The sequence below is a fragment of the Nannobrachium achirus genome (assembly GCF_963921795.1).
Source record: "Nannobrachium achirus genome assembly, chromosome: 18".
Taxonomy (NCBI): Eukaryota; Metazoa; Chordata; class Actinopteri; order Myctophiformes; family Myctophidae; genus Nannobrachium; species Nannobrachium achirus.
Window position 1 is genome coordinate 1,871,531 of NC_137825.1, and position 21,432 is coordinate 1,892,962.

The 21,432-nt window shown below is 41.9% G+C and overlaps 1 protein-coding gene across 1 annotated transcript; it reads left to right on the forward strand.

Annotated features, from left to right (window-relative positions):
• Positions 1-6,081: 6,081 nt before the first annotated feature.
• Positions 6,082-19,827, forward strand: LOC308303694 (ankyrin repeat and SOCS box protein 12-like). The gene is made up of 6 exons (XM_080748164.1): positions 6,082-6,135; positions 8,837-8,943; positions 9,471-9,767; positions 14,323-14,534; positions 16,542-16,715; positions 18,931-19,827. The coding sequence occupies exons 1-6, from the start codon at positions 6,085-6,087 to the stop codon at positions 19,059-19,061; spliced, it is 972 nt and encodes a 323-aa protein (XP_080604290.1). The 5' UTR covers positions 6,082-6,084; the 3' UTR covers positions 19,062-19,827.
• Positions 19,828-21,432: the final 1,605 nt, after the last annotated feature.

The window sequence follows — 21,432 nt, forward strand, 5'->3', positions numbered from 1 at the left end:
CACAAAACTTTTTTCACATGAACTTTGGACCAATACGGTCAGATTGATCAACCAGATTTTTTTTAAAGTGAAATATAATTTTTTAATAATTCAATCAATATTGCGGTTTTATGCAAATTATTCTTCGGCCTCTAAATCATACATGCAAAGTTACACGTTCATGGCATTTGGCAAAGATGTGGAGGGTTAGTCAAAGTATCACTGAAACCAATTTTATTCCAATCGGCCAAAGGGGGGCGCTATACGAAGCGTCTGAAAATTCAAACTTCAAACGGGCATAAGTCATGACTCGTTTCGTTTGAAGACATGCAACTTGTTACACGCGTGCTTTGACTCAAGCGGAAGACATCTGTGTCGTTGTTAAGTAAGCTCCGCCCTTCGATTTTCCGCCATTTTGAGCAGTTTGTAAAACGCGTAAACCCGCTTTTATTCTGGAATTTTCGCATCACGTGCACAAAACTTTTTTTACGTGAACTTTGGACCGATATCTAAAGATCTGTCAGATCGGATTTCTTTAACATTGAAACATGCTTTTTTAAATAATTGAAACAATATTGCATTTTTATGCAAATTATTCTTCTGCCTCTAAAACATACATGCAAAGTCACATTTTCATGACAAAATAGTGTAGAGGGTTAGTTCAAATATCACTGAAACCAATCTTACCCCAAATGGCCAAAGGGGGGCACTATATAATTTTGAGCAGTTTGTAAAACGCTTAAACCCATTTTTATTCTAGGATTTTTTTTGCAATTTGCATGAAACATTCTACACGCAATCTAAGGACCTTTATCTAACATGCCTATGAAGTGCACACAAAAAAATTATAAAATAATAATAATAAATATAGCTGCAAGCAGCGATAAAGTGTCCAAAGCCAAAAACACCTCAAATCATGAACACAGCCTGGGATGTGCGTGAAATCTTGCAAGCACATTCCCAATAGGTCAAGGAACAGATACCAACCTTCTCACATTGGCCTGTTATAGCGCCACCAGCGGGTCAACTTTTGCATAACACATTTTTGGAACAAAATGGACCAATCTTTGACGTCAGTAACGTCAAAGAGAGCACTGCCTGCGATCTTGACATTTTGTGCTTTTATAGCCATTGTTTTCTGGCTTGAAGCGAGCCCACAATTGTTTCGAAGGAACAATATTTTTCTAGTTTATCTATCAGTCAGTCAGTCAGACAGTAGACGGGAACTTCGGTTCCTTTCTACTCCTACATACTTAGTGAGAAAATGAAAATAAAAACATCAATGTGTTCAGTTTACAGTGGCGAAGTGCGCTATTATTTTTTATAGCAATCAGCCAAATGGTGGCGCTGTAGGAAGCCTTCGAAAGTGCGAACTTTGAACAGGTATAGCTCATGCTGTGTTTTAGTTACAGCCATGAAACCTGTATACACGTATGCGTCTCCTCATGCCGAACAACTTTTACCCTCTAACTTTTGACCTCTGACCTTTAGGTCTCCCACAATTCGGAATTATATGAAAAACAGTAAAAATCTATCTCCTCCTGGGATTTTCGCATCAAGTGCACAAAACTTTTTTCACATGAACTTTGGACCAATACGGTCAGATTGATCAACCAGATTTTTTTTAAAGTGAAATATAATTTTTTAATAATTCAATCAATATTGCGGTTTTATGCAAATTATTCTTCGGCCTCTAAATCATACATGCAAAGTTACACGTTCATGGCATTTGGCAAAGATGTGGAGGGTTAGTCAAAGTATCACTGAAACCAATTTTATTCCAATCGGCCAAAGGGGGGCGCTATACGAAGCGTTTGAAAATTCAAACTTCAAACGGGCATAAGTCATGACTCGTTTTGTTTGAAGACATGCAACTTGTTACACGCGTGCTTTGACTCGAGCGGAAGACATCTGTGTCGTTGTTAAGTAAGCTCCGCCCTTCGATTTTCCGCCATATTGAGCAGTTTGTAAAACGCGTAAACCCGCTTTTATTCTGGAATTTTCGCTCCACGTGCACAAAACTTTTTTTACGTGAACTTTGGACCGATATCTAAAGATCTGTCAGATCGGATTTCTTTAAAATTGAAACATGCTTTTTTAAATAAATTCAATGAATATTGCAGTTTTATGCAAATTATTCTTCTGCCTCTAAATCATACATGCAAAGTAACATGTTCAAGGCATTTGGCAAAGATGTAGAGTGTTAGTCCAAATATCACTAAAACCAATCTTACCCCAATTGAACAAAGGGGGGCGCTATATCATTTTGAGCAGTTTGTGAAACGCTTAAACCCGTTAGGATTTTTTTTTTGCAATTTGCATGAAACATTCTACACACAATCTAAGGACCTTTATCTAATATGCCTATGAAGTGCACACACACAAAAAAATTATAATAATGAATATAGCTGCAAGCAGCGATAAAGTGGCCAAAGCCAAAAACACCTCAAATCATGAACACAGCCTGCAATGTGCGTGAAATCTTGCAAGCACATTCCCAATAGGTCAAGGAATAGATACCACCCTTCTTACATTGGCCTGTTATAGCGCCACCAGCGGGTCAACTTTTGCACAACACATTTTTGGAACAAAATGGACCAATCGTTGACGTCAGTAACGTCAAAGAGAGCACTGCCTGCGATCTTGACATTTTGTACTTTTATAGCCATTGTTTTCTGGCTTGAAGCGAGCCCACAATTGTTTCGAAGGAACAATATTTTTCTAGTTGTGGGCTCGCCTATAAGGCGAGCACACTTTAGATATTGTCATTATTTATCTATCAGTCAGTCAGTCAGTCAGACAGTAGACGGGAACTTCGGTTCCTTTCTACTCCTACATACTTAGTGAGAAAATGAAAATAAAAACATCAATGTGTTCAGTTTACAGTGGCGAAGTGCGCTATTATTTTTTATAGCAATCGGCCAAATGGTGGCGCTGCACGAAGCCTTCGAAAGTGCGAACTTTGAACAGGTATAGCTCATGCTGTGTTTGAGGTACAGGCATGAAACCTGTATACACTTATGCGTCTCCTCATGCCGAACAACTTTTACCCTCTAACTTTTGACCTCTGACCTTTAGATCCCCCAAAATTTTGAATTATATGAAAAACTGTAAAAATCTATCTCCTCCTGGATTTTTTTCGTTACGCGCACAAAACTTTTTTCACATGAACTTTGAACCAATACGGTCAGATTGATCAACCAGAATTTTTTTAAAGTGAAATATAATTTTTTAATAATTCAATCAATATTGCAGTTTTATGCAAATTATTCTTCGGCCTCTAAATCATACATGCAAAGTTACACGTTCATGGCATTTGGCAAAGATATAGAGGGTTAGTCAAAGTATCATTGAAACCAATTTTATTCCAATCGGCCAAAGGGGGGCGCTATACAAAGCGTTTGAAAATTCAAACTTCAAACGGGCATAATTCATGACTCGTTTCGTTTTAAGACATGCAACTTTCTTACACGCGTGCTTTGACTCGAGCGGAAGACATCTGTGTCTTTGTTAAGTAAGCTCCGCCCTTAGATTTTCCGCCATTTTGAGCAGTTTGTAAAACGCTTAAACCCGCTTTTATTCTGGAATTTTCGCGTCACGTCCACAAAACTTTTTTTACATGAACTTTGGACCAATATCTAAAGATCTGTCAGATCGGATTTAAAAATAAAATTGAAACATGCTTTTTTAATAATTCAATGAATATTGCAGTTTTATGCAAATTATTCTTCTGCCTCTAAATCATACATGCAAAGTAACATGTTCATGGCATTTGGCAAAGATGTAGAGTGTTAGTCCAAATATCACTAAAACCAAATCTTACTCCAATTGGCCAAAGGGGGGCGCTATATCATTTTGAGCAGTTTGTGAAACGCTTAAACCCGTTAGGATTTTTTTTGCAATTTGCATGAAACATTCTACACACAATCTAATGACCTTTATCTAATATGCCTATGAAGTGCACACACAAAATAATAATAATAATAATAATAAATATAGCTGCAAGCAGCGATAAAGTGGACAAAGCCAAAAACACCTCAAATCATAAACACAGCCTGCAATGTGCGTGAAATCTTGCAAGCACATTCCCAATAGGTCAAGGAACAGATACCACCCTTCTTACATTGGCCTGTTATAGCGCCACCAGCGGGTCAACTTTTGCACAACACATTTTTGGAACAAAATGGACCAATCTTTGACGTCAGTAACGTCAAAGAGAACACTGCCTGCGATCTTGACATTTTGTACTTTTATAGCCATTGTTTTCTGGCTTGAAGCGAGCCCACAATTGTTTCGAAGGAACAATATTTTCTAGTTCAAACTCTGAACTTGAATGCAGCATCTTATGTTGAAAGAATTGTCCTCTCTGTGTAGAAATCCATGCCGTTACGCCACATCTCCAGTAGTCACTTGATTATGCTTAGTTCAGTGTGGTATCAAGGACCGAAGATAGCAGACCTCCAAGCTCAAAACGCGCAGTTGTGACCTTGGTCTGCTATTTTCGTTATTTCCACCAAAAGGCCCTTTTAGAAATTTCAGCCCCTGCCTCTCTAACATGCTCTGCACGTCCCTGCTAAAAGGATCACACACATTAACATTCCTATGTATTAATGTAATCAAGACATTTTAAGACAAACACTATACAAGAAATCATCAATACCAGAAGCAATAAATATGTATAGCCTATTTACAGAAAACTGTAAATATATTTCAGAGAATGGATTCCAGTTTTGCCCAGGTGTAATTATTTACAGAGAACCGAGCTAAGAGCTTTTTCAGTGGCTCAGGGGTAGAGAAACCGTCATTAGAACATGAAGGGTTCCCAGTTCAATCCCGGGCTCCCTGAATGTACAGTAGCCTAATGAATGTGTGTGTGAATGGGTGAATGTAATGAACAATCTCTGCAAAGCGCCTTGGATAAAAGCGATGTATAAATCCATTTACCATTTTAATCTGCAACATGTTGCAGATTAAAGCTTTTCTTTTCATTGATTTCATAGATGGCTTTTACTGTCATCAGTGTTGGATTCATGTTAATGTGTATAGTGTATTGAACCTCAACAGCCATAGAAAACATACTTGATCTGCTCTTTTTTTCTATACACCAAACTGCTGCTTTGCCAAAAGTAATATTTCGTCAAATTGAAGCCTTTATAATTTGCTTTAGATAGGATATAATCAGATAGACAGACAGCCAGACAAAATGTCTTCACACTATATTATACTCTCGTCAGATGCATAGAATCTATAGACTATGTGGCTGCTATAGCAACCCATCTGTCGGTAGGGGGCGACAACACACCGTTCGTTCGTTCTGACACTAGGAGGAAGAAAACACGCCATCGTCCCATAGGCCGCAGGGACGGTCGCGCTGTGATTGGCTGGTCAGCTGCCGCTGCCAGGCAACCGGCCACGCTCCGTCCAATCATAGTGTGAGTCGAATTAAATAAAATAATTACTATTTGATATAAATAAAATAAATGACTGTTTGTTATGTAGAGAGAATAACACACTTTCTGATTATTTAATGATGTTTATAATAATGGGTCGGGCAATAACACTTTGTGACACATTTTGTGATTATATGAATGATAATAAATCACTCCCATTTGTAAATTAAATCAAATTAAATTAAATGAGCCTGTTTACTTTAAAACAGTGATTGTCAAACTTTTTCATGTCAAGGACCCCCAAATCGACACTTATTGGCCCGCGGTCTCCCATTTGAAAATATATGCCAGGGACCCCCTCAGCTCCAGATCCAGCAGTGATTCCCAACCATTTTAATTTCAAGGACCCCCAGTTTGGCTTTGCATCAGGCTATGGACCCCCATTTAATCTCTGAGTCCCCAATTCTTATTGTAAAATCAATATTAATTGAACTCAGAGTGTAGGCTAGCTGAGTTACAGACCCATAAGGGTCCATTTGGTTCTTATAACTATCATAGCTAGGGGGACCCCCTGGAACTCCCTCCTCAAGGACCCCCTAACCCTGACCCACTTTGACGTCTCCCCACCGGTGTCACCAACCGTTGCCCTGACAACCAAGCAACCATCCATCAGCCAATCAGCGCGTCCCACCGCGGCCACCGTCCCCTCCGGCCTATGGGATGCAGAGAGCAGAGCGTCATAAAGCCTCATAAACATCATTCTAAGGTAAATAAACAAACTACAAAACGCACCGTCGCGTTCATAATGACCCGCATTTGTAGTTCTTTATCCTCTAACGAGTCGATTATTAACATCATTATCGTGAATATCGTCTCGATAATATCGATATTTAACTGTGTGTTTATGAGTGTCCGTTGAGTCCTAGCAAAGAATACAGGAAGGAACAGCCGAAAACAGCAGATCTACAAGCTCACAACGCGCCGCTTCCGCGACGCGTTGTGAGCTTGTAGATCTGCTGTTTTGGGCGAGTGAGTGACACCGCCGCACGACAGGTTATAAATGAGGCAGAGAAGAGTGGACAGATTAACAAGACCTCAGGGTTAAACTGGCTGTTTTATCTCCTCCAATGTTAAAAATGAAAAATAAATATTTAGAAAAATGTTTTTTAATAAGTAAAGTACAGTGTACATGACTAGAACATGCTGAAACATTCAACAATTAAAGGACTATTTAATATCTCTACAATTTCTACAAAACCTGCAATGTCCATCATCATTTCTGGGTGACTACTGTACCACTCCCCTTCCCTCATTCACCATATATGAAGCTAGATTGCATTTTTTCAGGTTAGAAGTTTCTTTTTTACTGATTAGGTGCCTGGTCTAAATGTTATTGTTTTTCTAGATTGATATTCCTATGCATTTGTTATATTGTTGTTGATGTACTGCCATATTATTTTGCTTATTATAGTGATGTGTATTACCTGCTTCTTATTGTAAGTCGCTTTGGATTAAAAGTGTCTGCTAAATGCCTAAACTGTAAATGCCTAAACTGGGTCATAAACTAGAAGACATTTTAAATGGCAAATAAAAAGTATTATTATAATAGTTGGAGACAGCGGGACGTTATTGAAGATGAGGGCTTCCCAAACTCTTAGAAAAAATAATCACCTGCATGGAATTTCTTAACAGAGAGTAGCCTGTAGCTCATAACATGTCTACTGCGGATTTTTATGAAACAAACTCTTTTTTTTGTTATGTTCATGAATTGAATACCAAGGACCTCCAACGTAAACAAGACCGCCCAGTTTCCTTTTAGGCAGGGTGTTTACTTGTACTGTACTACTTTTTTTAATTGACTATACTTGTACTATTCTTAATTTTTGTCTAATAAAATATTCAGTCAATCAGAAGAGGATAATTCAAGCTTTCCATACAGCTGCCTCAAAAAGTCTAGTATCTCCCCCAGGCCAAAGGGACACATCCCTTTGGTCTGTTGGACTTTCACGCGGGAGCCTCCGGTTCGAATCCTGGGCGTTACACAATGTTGGCGAGTTTGACGTTGTGTAATGCAATCAGATAGCAAAAAACTGTTTTGATGCATTATAACCCTAGTTTCAACACATTAAAACAAAATCTGGCAAGAACAAGAAGTCAAAGGATCAAATGAAGTGTGATATTGATGTACTGAGCATGTTCACATCATGTAGACTTTAGTTAAACATTTTTAATATTTTGGACAAAATAGACCATTTTTCATGGAGGTGCCCAGATGTCCGTAGCCGCAGATTGCAACTCTTGATGTTTTATTTTATGTTGAATCTAGAGTTGCAACACCAACCATTGACAACCCTGCAAGCCAAATGACGTCATGATGACGTCATGATAACGTCCTCTGGTGACGTTCAGAACAGATCACAGCCCATATGGGGAGGATCTGGACGTCATTACCAGGACGTCATATGGACTGTAGGATTATTGTTATTGTTTGTAATGTTAGTTGAAATATGAGCATGTAAGGTTATATTCTGGGACATATCTGACTAGTTATGATATTTATCTGGCCTCGATCAGACCCTCTCTGATTAATCCAGGACGTCCGTTGTCGTGGGCAGGATTTATGTTGGTTGAAAACCAGATCTGACTAGTCATGGTTTGACTTGATCTGACCCGATTAGGTCTGATTGATTGGTCCTGACCGTGCTTGCTGGGAACTCATTCATATAAACAGAAGTCCTATCTGATTGCATCAAACGATGTTAAACTCTCCAACATTGCGACTGTAAGGAAAGCTTGGATTCTGAATCCTCTTCCTATCTGCAAAGTGTTTGTTTGATAAAAACCCACCGTAGACATGCTATGTATGAGCTGCTTTTTGTCAAGAATTTCTCTGCAGGTGATTATATTTTTCTAAGTGTTGGAGTTTAGAAGCGCTCGTGGGAAATCACTCAACGGTCCTGTGTGCCACCTGTTTCTAAATGTCACATAACGCAGGAGGCAGTGGGATTTTGCGTTTGTGAAAACGAGCGCTTCCAAACACCTTCATTATCACAAGGGGGAAAACCAGTCGGCCAGAGGCAGCACAGCAGTTAAGGATACAGAGAAGTATGAACAGAAAAAAGAACTGTGTTGTTGTGTACAGTGAGAGAAAGAAGACCAATCAACAATACAGAGCTGTCAAAAAACCTAAGTAAAAATAAAGTGTCAAAAACATTCAATGCTACCTACGTGTCACGTCATAACACAAAGAGTGATACTTAAAGTACAACTTAACAATGCAGTGACTGTGTGTGTGTGTGTGTGTGTGTGTGTGTGTGTGTGTGTGTGTGTGTGTGTGTGTGTGTGTGTGTGTGTGTGTGTGTGTGTGTGTGTGTGTGTGTGTGTGTGTGTGTGTGTGTGTGTGTGTGTGTGTGTGTGTGTGTGTGTGTGTGTGTGCGCGCGTGCGTGCGTGCGTGCGTGTGCTCCAGGTCTCTATGCTCCATCTCCAGAGCAGCAGAGCAGAGTCACCAGAAGACGAAGGTTCAGTTTGGGCCGTCCAGCATCTGAGAGAGGCTGTTCTGAATGATGACCCAAGGTAGGCTGTTCTGAACCATGACCCAAGGTAGGCTGTTCTGAACCATGACCCAAGGTAGGCTGTTCTGAACCATGACCCAAGGTAGGCTGATCTGAACCATGACCCAAGGTAGGCTGTTCTGAACCATGACCCAAGGTAGGCTGTTCTGAATGATGACCCAAGGTAGGCTGATCTGAACTCAAATATTTGCTTCTGGGTGGTCCCTGGAACAACATATTTTGAGATGGGGGCCCGTGGCCAAATACCTGTAATTTTGGGGGTCCTTGACTGGAAAAGGTTTGAGAACAGCTGATTTAGAGGAAGGATTTAGAAGTCGGGTCAAAGACCGGGTCAAAGATATTCAAAGACTTGCACACATTTTCACTATGTTTCAATAGTTAAAGTATAAAGTAATGGTTAAAGTGGTTAGAATCTAACGCGACGCGGGTGCGTTCCAGGTCTTTGAGGGTTAAACTCGACTCTAAAAGTGGAGTATGTTTCAGCCCTTACCATCCTCTCCCCTCCTCTCTCCCCCTCCCCTCCCCCAGCCTCCTGGACCACATGCTGTGCCAGGAGTTGTACCGCCGTGCGGTGGACGTGCGCAGCGGCTGGGGCGTGTCGGGCACGCCGCTGCGCCTGGCGGCGTCGCGGGGCCTGCTGGGCTGCGTGCGCGTGCTGCTGGCGCACGGCGCCGCCGTGGACCGCGTGGACGTCAAGGCCCAGACGCCGCTGTTCACCGCCGTCTGCGGGAGACACCCGCACTGCGTACTGGAGCTGCTCAGAGCCGGAGCCGACCCCAACGGGAGCCCCCTCAACAACTGCTCTCCACTGCTCACTGCAGCCAGGTAGGACTCACTGCAGCCAGGTAGGATGTTTTATACCACTGCTATAGATAGATAGGTAGGTAGGTAGGTAGGAGGCACCCGCACTGCGTACTGGAGCTGCTCAGAGCCGGAGCAGACCCCAACGGGAGCCCCCTCAATAACTGCTCCCCTCTGCTCACTGCAGCCAGGTAGGATGTTTAACTACCTCTGCTATAGATAGATAGGTAGGTAGGTAGGAGGCACCCGCACTGCGTACTGGAGCTGCTCAGGGCCGGAGCCGACCCCAACGGAAGCCCCCTCAATAACTGCTCTCCTCTGCTCACTGCAGCCAGGTAGGACTCACTGCAGCCAGGTAGGATGTTTTATACCACTGCTATAGATAGATAGGTAGGTAGGTAGGTAGGTAGGTAGGTAGGTAGATAGATAGGTAGGTAGGTAGGAGGCACCCGCACTGCGTACTGGAGCTGCTCAGAGCCGGAGCCGACCCCAACGGGAGCCCCCTCAACAACTGCTCTCCTCTGCTCACTGCAGCCAGGTAGGATGTTTAACTACCACTGCTATAGATAGATAGATAGATAGGTAGGTAGGTAGGAGGCACCCGCACTGCGTACTGGAGCTGCTCAGGGCCGGAGCCGACCCCAATGGGAGCCCCCTCAACAACTGCTCTCCACTGCTCACTGCAGCCAGGTAGGGCTCACATGTTGAACCCATTCAGAACGGGTACACATTATTGTTTATCATTATGTTATGCTCAAGATATTGAAAAATATCAGATATAAGAGCTCACAGAGTGCCGCGCTGCGAGCTTGTAGATCTGCTATTTTTGAAAAATCGTGAAAATTGGAATTTTGACCCGATTCCATAAGTGTCTTTTAAATACTTCTAAGATTTTTTGAAAAACCCTATGTTTTTATGTCAGCAATCTGGCCTGCCATCGGTCCTTTTCACTTAACTGGAGCTCAGTTGGTCTGTTCTTGAGAGACCACTATGTCAGTGGTTCTCAAACCTTTTCATGTGAAGGACTCCCAAAATTATATGTATTTGTCCACGGACCCCCATCTCAAAATATTTAGTTCCAGGGAGGGACCACCCAGAAGCAAAATTTGAGTTACAAACGTTCGCTTTGAAAATACATATATTCAAAGATTTGCACACATTTTCACAGCTTTTTTTCAAAAATAGCAGATCTACAAGCGCTGTGATCTTGTATATCTGCTATTTTTCACTGGTTAAAGCATTCAATAATTCTAGGCCTGAATGGGTTAACAACCACTGCTCACCGCAGCCAGGTCGGGGCTGCTTGGTTGGTTACGGTTTAGATAGCAAGTAGATACTGTAGATGGATACTGTAGATGGATACTGTAGATGGATACTGTAGATCGGTGGTATTTCTGAATAGCCAAAGTATACATTTTAGGGCTGGGACTTTAACTGATTCATTTTGATTAATATTAATTACAGAAAATCACACATTTTAATCGCACTTAGATTTTACACCGCAGAACCTTCATTTTCAGTGGTAGCGAATATCGATCATAGTGGTACACCGACCAGGAAGAGACAACAAACCACAGTGCACGCAATGGGAGAAGAACGCTTTGGCCCTGTGGATGGGAGATTTAGATTGAAAAAACTCACTGATTGATTCACTCGCATACCGATATATGTAAAATGTGGACTCAGTTCAACTATTTGCAGTATATGCAAATAAACGTGATTAATTTCCATTAATTAATTACAAAGCATTTTGAGCGGCATAGAGTGGCTGTGCATGTGTCTGTAGCCACTTTTCCTCAGCGTTTTGCCATAGCAATGTGTGTGTGTGTGTGTGTGTGTGTAGCCATATTACATCATATTACATCACCAATTATATGTAGCCACTATTTGTAGCAGCCACTTTTCCTCAGCGTTTTGCTATAGCAATATGTGTGTGTGTGTAGCCATATTACATCACCAATAACATCCTAGACCTATATCCTAGTCTTTTTCCTCAGCGTTTTGTCATAGCAATATGTGTGTGTGTGTAGCCATATTACATCACCAATAACATCCTAGACCTATATCCTAGTCTTTTTCCTCAGCGTTTTGCCATAGCAATGTGTGTGTGTGTGTGTGTGTAGCCATATTACATCATATTACATCACCAATTATATGTAGCCACTATTTGTAGCAGCCACTTTTCCTCAGCGTTTTGCTATAGCAATATGTGTGTGTGTGTGTGTGTGTGTGTAGCCATATTACATCACCAATAACATCCTAGACCTATATCCTAGTCTTTTTCCTCAGCGTTTTGTCATAGCAATATGTGTGTGTGTGTGTAGCCATATTACATCACCAATAACATCCTAGACCTATATCCTAGTCTTTTTCCTCAGCGTTTTGTCATAGCAATATGTGTGTGTGTGTGTAGCCATATTACATCACCAATAACATCCTAGACCTATATCCTAGTCTTTTTCCTCAGCGTTTTGCCATAGCAATGTGTGTGTGTGTGTGTGTGTAGCCATATTACATCACCAATAACATCCTAGACCTATATCCTAGTCTTTTTCCTCAGCGTTTTGCCATAGCAATGTGTGTGTGTGTAGCCTGTATTACATCACCAATTACCAACTGAAGACGTTATGCAAGCACGACCACCGCTCACTTCACATTGGGTGTGATTTTTTTTAATCGAGTCCCAGCCCTAATATATTTATGCTTTTTTTTTTTACCTCAAATCTAAAAAGACAGATGTTTTCCTAGTCTTGATGGCTTAAGAACTGTAACTGATTAAATCACATCATTTCAGAGAGGGTTAGGGTTAGGGTCTTGATGGGTTAAGAACCGTAACTGATTAAATCACATCATTTCAGAGAGGGTTAGGGTTAGGGTTAGGGTCTTGATGGGTTAAGAACTGTAACTGATTAAATCACATCATTTCAGAGAGGGTTAGGGTTAGGGTCTTGATGGGTTAAGAACCGTAACTGATTAAATCACATCATTTCAGAGAGGGTTAGGGTTAGGGTTAGGGTCTTGATGGGTTAAGAACCGTAACTGATTAAATCACATCATTTCAGAGAGGGTTAGGGTTAGGGTTAGGGTCTTGATGGGTTAAGAACCGTAACTGATTAAATCACATCATTTCAGAGAGGGTTAGGGTTAGGGTTAGGGTCTTGATGGGTTAAGAACCGTAACTGATTAAATCACATCATTTCAGAGAGGGTTAGGGTTAGGGTTAGGGTCTTGATGGGTTAAGAACTGTAACTGATTAAATCACATCATTTCAGAGAGGGTTAGGGTTAGGGTCTTGATGGGTTAAGAACCGTAACTGATTAAATCACATCATTTCAGAGAGGGTTAGGGTTAGGGTTAGGGTCTTGATGGGTTAAGAACTGTAACTGATTAAATCATAATCACATCATTTCAGAGAGGGTTAGGGTTAGGGTTAGGGTCTTGATGGGTTAAGAACCGTAACTGATTAAATCACATCATTTCAGAGAGGGTTAGGGTTAGGGTTAGGGTCTTGATGGGTTAAGAACTGTAACTGATTAAATCACATCATTTCAGAGAGGGTTAGGGTTAGGGTCTTGATGGGTTAAGAACCGTAACTGATTAAATCACATCATTTCAGAGAGGGTTAGGGTTAGGGTTAGGGTCTTGATGGGTTAAGAACCGTAACTGATTAAATCACATCATTTCAGAGAGGGTTAGGGTTAGGGTTAGGGTCTTGATGGGTTAAGAACCGTAACTGATTAAATCACATCATTTCAGAGAGGGTTAGGGTTAGGGTTAGGGTCTTGATGGGTTAAGAACCGTAACTGATTAAATCACATCATTTCAGAGAGGGTTAGGGTTAGGGTTAGGGTCTTGATGGGTTAAGAACTGTAACTGATTAAATCACATCATTTCAGAGAGGGTTAGGGTTAGGGTTAGGGTCTTGATGGGTTAAGAACCGTAACTGATTAAATCACATCATTTCAGAGAGGGTTAGGGTTAGGGTTAGGGTCTTGATGGGTTAAGAACCGTAACTGATTAAATCACATCATTTCAGAGAGGGTTAGGGTTAGGGTTAGGGTCTTGATGGGTTAAGAACCGTAACTGATTAAATCACATCATTTCAGAGAGGGTTAGGGTTAGGGTTAGGGTCTTGATGGGTTAAGAACCGTAACTGATTAAATCACATCATTTCAGAGAGGGTTAGGGTTAGGGTTAGGGTCTTGATGGGTTAAGAACTGTAACTGATTAAATCACATCATTTCAGAGAGGGTTAGGGTTAGGGTCTTGATGGGTTAAGAACCGTAACTGATTAAATCACATCATTTCAGAGAGGGTTAGGGTTAGGGTTAGGGTCTTGATGGGTTAAGAACCGTAACTGATTAAATCACATCATTTCAGAGAGTGAAGGGTTAAGAACTGTAACTTATTAAATCACATCATTTCAGAGAGGGTTAGGGTTAGGGTTAGGGTTAGGGTCTTGATGGGTTAAGAACCGTAACTGATTAAATGACATCATTTCAGAGAGGGTTAGGGTTAGGGTTAGGGTTAGGGTCTTGATGGGTTAAGAACCGTAACTGATTAAATGACATCATTTCAGAGAGGGCGATGTGGAGATCCTGAAGCAGCTGCTGTGCCACGGTGCAGAGGTGAACTCCCGCCAGCGGGTGGTGCTGTGGGCATCGGGGGCCAGCGTGTCCAGCGGGCCGCTCTACCTGGCAGCGCTCTACGGCCACATGGACTGTTTCAGGATGCTGCTGCTGTACGGAGCCGACCCCGACTACAACTGTACCCATGATGCTAGTCTGTTGAGTAAGTACCCCGACTACAACTGTACCCATGATGCTAGTCTGTTGAGTAAGTACCAGACTACAACTGTACCCATGATGCCAGTCTGATGAGTAAGTACCAGACTACAACTGTACCCATGATGCCAGCCTGTTGAGTAAGTTATATAACATACAACTGTACCCATACGATGCCAGCTTAATGAATAAGTACCAGACTACAACTGTACCCATGATGCCAGTCTGATGAGTAAGTACCAGACAAAACTGTACCCATGATGCCAGTCTGTTGAGTAAGTTATATAACATACAACTGTACCCATACGATGCCAGCTTAATGAGTAAGTACCAGACTACAACTGTACCCATGATGCCAGTCTGATGAATAAGTTATATAACATACAACTGTACCCATACGATGCCATCTTAATGAGTAAGTTATATATCAAGACTACAACTGTACCCACAATGCCAGTCTGTTTAGTAAGTTACTGTATACAGAGTAACAAAGTCACTCGCTCAATTCACAGAAGTAAATTCTCAGTGGAGTTGAGTCCAATACACGTTATTCATAAAGCACTTTGAACGGCCATAGACACTTCTCCAGGTCATCACAAACCAATGTTTTGTGTTTGGGACGTTTTTAGCCCAAGGAGTGTTTTTCGTGCAAAACAAATGTTTGCTAATTGCAATGGATTCAGAATCATGAGAAAACCCCTAGTTTGACCACTCATATGCTACTTAACCCATTTAGGCCTAACCTATAGAATAGGGCTAAATCAGAAATGAGCCTACAAAACAAATATGTTGCTACATACTGTACATGTACTGTAAGCCCCTCCCAAACAGCAAAATGTGTTCCCGGCCTGAATGGGTTAAATTAGATTGTATTACTTAAAAATTTAATTTCAATCTTTTCAATCCTGCATAATAAAGTACCACAACTTTCAGCAGCAGTCACAGATTCCCTGAGCCTAGGGAAACTGAATTTCAATCTTTGTGAGATGTGTTTCTAGACACCTTTATGCAGCCCCCACAGTTAGTACCAGCCATGAACCAACGACAACAGCCCTGCTAATCGGGCTCAGCCCTATTAGCACGACGTTGGTCTGGTGAGTGGGAGTCCCGGGTTCAATCCCTGCTTCTGCACATCACTACATTTACAAACACATTGGTTAAGAAAAATGTGCCTTTTATAGCGCCACCAGGAGGACAACTTATGTATAACACATTCTTTGCTATTACTCCATCAGATTTTCTCCAACAATCATGCAAATCAGTACTATAGTCATGTGATCAAGTCCGATCTGTCTGATATTTCATATTCCATCCTAATTGGCTAATATTGGCTTCCAAAGTTTGCAGGATTGTCAGTTTTTGAACAAAATGCCAAAACTTCCACACATATTCCCACTTCGTCAAGGAACAAATGCTACCCTTTTCACATTGTCCTGTTATAGCGCCACCAGACAACACAATGGAACACAATGCCTCAATTCATGCATGCAGCGTCCGACTGCCATGAAAGGTCTAAGATTGGCAAAGAACACATGCCACCCTTTTTACATTGGCCTATTATAGCACCACCAGGACGCCTGGCCTGGTGGAGACCTGTGCTCGGAAGAGCACTGCTTCTAGTTCCATGATATATTCTTTTCATATCCCCTGATTATCATTTCTGATCAAACAAAAAAAAAGTTAAATTATGTAGATAGTTTTCTGCCCGACATATTTTCACAATAACTGTTCCACATGTGTGTAAATGTGTGTGTTTCTCTCTGTCTAACCACTGTTAAAGCTAAGTGTTCCAAGCAGCCTAAGACGGTTCTAGAGATGTGTGTAAATGTGTTTCTCTCTGTCTATCCACTCATAAAGCTAAGTGTTCCAAGCAGCCTAAGACGGTTCTAGAGATGTGTGTAAATGTGTGTTTCTCTCTGTCTATCCACTGTTAAAGCTAAGTGTTCCAAGCAGCCTAAGACGGTGCTGGAGATGTGTGTAATGTGTGTTTCTCTCTGTCTATCCTCTGTTAAAGCTAAGTGTTCCAAGCAGCCTAAGACGGTGCTGGAGATGTGTGTGCGTCACGGCTGTGCAGTGCAGTACGTTCAGCTGCTCATCGACTTCGGGGCCAACGTCTACCTGCCCACGCTGATCGTAGAGAAGAGCACGAGACAGAACGACGCGCTGGAGCTGCTGCTGAGAGAAAGGGGTGAGCGAACAAAGTCAAAGAGCTGGAACTAGGGCGGCAACATCTCCATAATTCGATGTCCCATCAATCCATCATTAGTGCATTAGTCCAACGGTGGTTAGGGTTAGCATTCACCAGGTTAACATTCTCCAGGTTAGCATTCACCAGCGTCTGCTTGTAGATCTGCTATTCTTTTGAAAAGGTCTTTCAATATTTTGACCCGATTCTAATTTTCTCTTCTAAATCCTTCTTCTAAATCAGTGGTTCTCAAACGTTTTCATGTCAGTGTGGACCCTCAGAATGACATGTGTTTGGCCGCGGACCCCCATCTCAAAATATGTTGTTCCAGGGACCCCCTGTATCTGAAGAACAACAACAACAACAACACAATTTTAGAGTTAAACAGCTCTATATTGTGAATTAAAAAAGGTTTTGTACCGTTCAAAAACACTACGATATACAAGGTTCCCACGGTCAAGAAATTCGTGGAAATATTTTGAAATTAGATTCATTTTTTCCAGTACTGGAAAAGGTTTGGAATTGATCAAGGGTCCTGGAAGGTTCTGGAAAAATGTTTGGCTTTTGGTTTTGTTAATAAAAATCATTATCTAAAACATGTCTAACATCGCATGGAACATAGATATGGAGCATAAGTAGTTTTTTGCCAAACAGGCGATGATTGCAGTCTAAATGTATGTGACAAAAACAGATCCACAAGCTCATTCTATCACCATGCTATGCTTTATTTTTGCTACAATGCATGTAGGCATGGAAATTGGGTTAAATATTCTGGAAAAGTTTTGGAAATGTTTTGGAAATTAATTGGTTAAAATGTGTGGGAACCCTGGATAAAACGAGAAAAGACTTAATAGAATTGTATTTGTCTTCAAGCTTAGACAAGTTCCTTTCTCTGAATATAGGACAACATATGAACATATCATACTTCTATGAGTATTTACAGGCTATTGGCCTTCCTACTACTTCAGCTATTAACCTAGCATGGGAAAATGAGTTGGGGACTCCGATATCAGAGACGCTCTGGAATGATGGCTTAGAAGAAGTTAACTCTTGCTCGATTAATTCTAGACGCTGCCTTATTCAATTTGGAACTATACATACAGTAGGCTCCATTATTCCAAATCCAAATTGCACAAGATATTCCCAGATATCTCTCCACGCTGTAACAAATGCAATGCACTGGAAGCAAACTTATTACACAGCTTTGCCCCAAGTCCTCAAATACAGAGATACTGGATTAAGATCTTTGAGGCGCTCTCTGATATTTTGACACCCAAATTGACCCTGACCCAATATTAATTATTTTAGGCACATCTGACCCCATCTCTAACTTGCCAACGTCACAACGACATCTCCTTTCATAATTATGGTCTGATTACAGCAAAGAAGCTGATTTTAACGCATTGGGAAAAAAGAGGAAGCACCTGCATTTAAACACTGGCTTAATGAAATGACTTGCACACTTCATCTGGAGAGAATACGATATTCACTTAGAGACAGAGAAGCACAATTTGATAAGATCTGGCTGCCCCTTGTTCGTTACCAGAGTAGAAGGATGATGTTATTTTAAACTGTCTGTCTGTCTGTCTATCCGAATGAAATGGATTCGTATGTCCATAGTCTTGCGTAGCCAGACAACTATTCCACAATCTCCGAATGCTATATAGAGTCTGGAACGGCAGCTCCCGAACGGCGAGTATCGGAAGTAGCCGATGCTGCACGGAACTGTAGTCCCACTGAAAACATAACAGAAACACAATAGCTCAGACAAAGTCATTCGAGTGGCCTATTCTTGTTATGGGTGTATAGTTTAAGAAAACGTTTGAAAACATCATGGAGGTAACACCAATAACACCAGAGAAAGACGAAATAACGCCCCCAGAAATGTTGAAAAGAGACTCAACGCTTCCAGTAGGACATGTTATTGCTACTGCACCAAGGGAGCGGTTGCGTCACATCCGCTTTATCTCGCACTCATCGTTTCTATTTCCGTTTGCCAGACTGTATGCCGGGAGCATTTGCCCAAATCGCGGAGGCAACAGTCTGGCCTCGCGAGACTAGTATGTCCATGGAACAACTCACTTCCATTCTTCGTTCTTTGTTGTGTACTACGTCACTGAGCAGTAGGGGTGGGAGGGAATGAAGGGGTTGTTTTATATTGTGTGTTCTTTGGTTTTGTATTTTATTTCGTGTTTGTTGTCCCCCCCCCCCCCCCCAGGAACTCCCAGATCTCTGTCCAGTCAGTGTCGTCTGGTGATCCGAGGTCACATGAAGAAGGTCAACAGGATGCACAACGTGGAGCAGCTGGAGCTTCCTCCTCGACTCCTCAACTTCCTGCTGCACAAGTAGAACTTCCTGTTTCCTGTTTCCTGCTTCCTGCTCCGCTCGTCAGCTTCTCGCGTAGCCAGGCAACGATTCCACAACCTCTGAATGCTATATCCACAACTTTCCAACATCCCATCATGCATTGCGCAGAAGTTGCACGGAGCTTCCGGCGCCGCAGCCGAGTGTGATCTACAAGCTCACAACGGTTGCATCTGCGACGCGTCGTGAGCTTGTATGTCTGCTGTTAACCGGAAGTGTCCTGCAAATAATGCTACAGTAAATTCTCGCGGAAACAGGTGGATAGAGTCTGGAACTACACCTCCTGAACGGCGAGTATCGGAAGCCGGCGTTTCCATTCACGAAAATATATTTAAATCTTTAATTTCTGATAAGCAGCAAGTTATGTATGCTTAGATTATTTTTATTTATGTTAGGATAAATGTGCACGACTGTAAAAACCAAACGGAAGTGGAGAGGAGGAAGCTTCACACCCGCTTTATCGCTACTCATGCCGGATACGATCAGAGCTCATCAGTTCTGTGACCTGCCTTAGGGTGGCGCTGTTGAGCAGCCTACAGGGACATTCACACTGAGCACTAGAACTATGAATTGAATACCCGTCCCTATGCACTGCTCACTTCACACGGGTGTGGTTATTATTATCATTATTTTTACAACTTGAGCTTCAGGACCAGAGCTGGTGTCTCGTGGAGGCGAGCCTCGCTGCGTTGGAGAGAACTCTAACTGGGCGTGTCAGACATGGCCGCTGCTTCCAACAAACGATGTCTCCTCTTCAGGGGCGTCACATTAAGGGGTAGGAGAGTGGGACTGAGTTACCAGGGCCCAAGGTGGAGGGGCCCTAATAACTTTATCTATTGAAAAATAGCAGATCTACAAGCTCACAGCGCGGCACCGAGTGCCGCGCTGCGAGCTTGTAGATCTGCTATTTTTGAAAAGTTGTGAAAATGTGTGAAAATCTTTGAATGTATGTTTTTTTTAAGCGAACATTTCTAACTCAAATTTTGCTTCTGGGGGTCCCTGGAACTAAATATTTTGAGATCGGGGTCCGTGGCCAAATACATATCATCTTGGGGGTCCTTGACATAGGTTTCTTGCACACATTTTCACGATTTTTCAAAAATAGCAGATCTACAAGCTCACAGCGCGGCACTCGGTGCCACGCTGTGAGCTTGTATATCTGCTATTTTTCAATAGCTAACATTCATGGGGGGCCCACAGTGGATCCTTGTACCCAGGGCCCAGAATTTGGTGTGACGCCCCTGCTCCTCTTCGTCTTTGTTTCTGAATAAACATGGCTGAGGGCTTCTTGTGATGTTCAGCCCAAGCTGCAGGGATCCAGCTGTTGACGTTGCAAAATATGAACTATTGCACATTTTTCTTAATTGCAGAATGCTACAGTTTAGTGCAAGGGTCTTCAACCTTTTCAGGCCAAGGACCCCTTAGTTAAGAGAGAGATGAAGCAGGGACCCCCACAACCTGTTCATAGATTCCATATAGTTTCATTGTTTGACAGCACAATCATCAGTGTATTTTGGATTCCTGTCAATTTGTGTTTTCAGATATTTAACCACTTGAACCGTCAATACTTAATAAACTTGACCTTTCACTCTGTACTTGGTCTGCTCTTTTTCCCCTCTACACCAAAGCTCTTTGCTGAAAATAGCAGATCTACAAGCTCACAACGCCTCGCAGCGTGAGGCGTTGTGAGCTTGTAGATCTGCTATTTTTTTGGCTAAAGTTCTCAGAATATGGATGCAAGGGTTCAAGTGGTTAATATCACTCAAAGATTTGGAGGACCCCCTGTGGTAACTCTGAGGACCCCCTAGGGGTCCCGGACCCCCTGTTGAAGACCCATGGTTTAGTGCATAAGAGAGACAAGTTGTTCCGGTGCTTTGGCTTTCATTTGGAACGATGTTCATTTCACCCTCACATTTATACGTTTATTACATTCTTATTTATTTCAGCTTGCTGAGACGTGAAACAGATGAAGGCACAAATGAATTCGTCCCGCCAAAAAATATTGCCCAAACAGAAAATGTAAATGTGGGCATGAATATTACAAGCAGGTCATATTGAGGTGGGCTTATCCCCTGAAAATGGATGTGTATATGAAACATAGGAATTAGCTAGGTCTGATTAACATGCAGTTACAGCTGGTCCTTTTTGCTATGTTTTAGATGAATCTAAAGTTGTGTGGGTTACACTGACAATACAGTAGGACTAAAGACTGAGTAAAGAGATCTGAATCGTTGAGAGCTTGTAGATCTGCTATTTCTCATGTGTTCTGAACGGCAGAATGCACTGTTAACAATCTTAGCCGAAACCTCATACTGTACCTCCATGTTCCAACGTTCCAATGTGTAAACTAACGCCC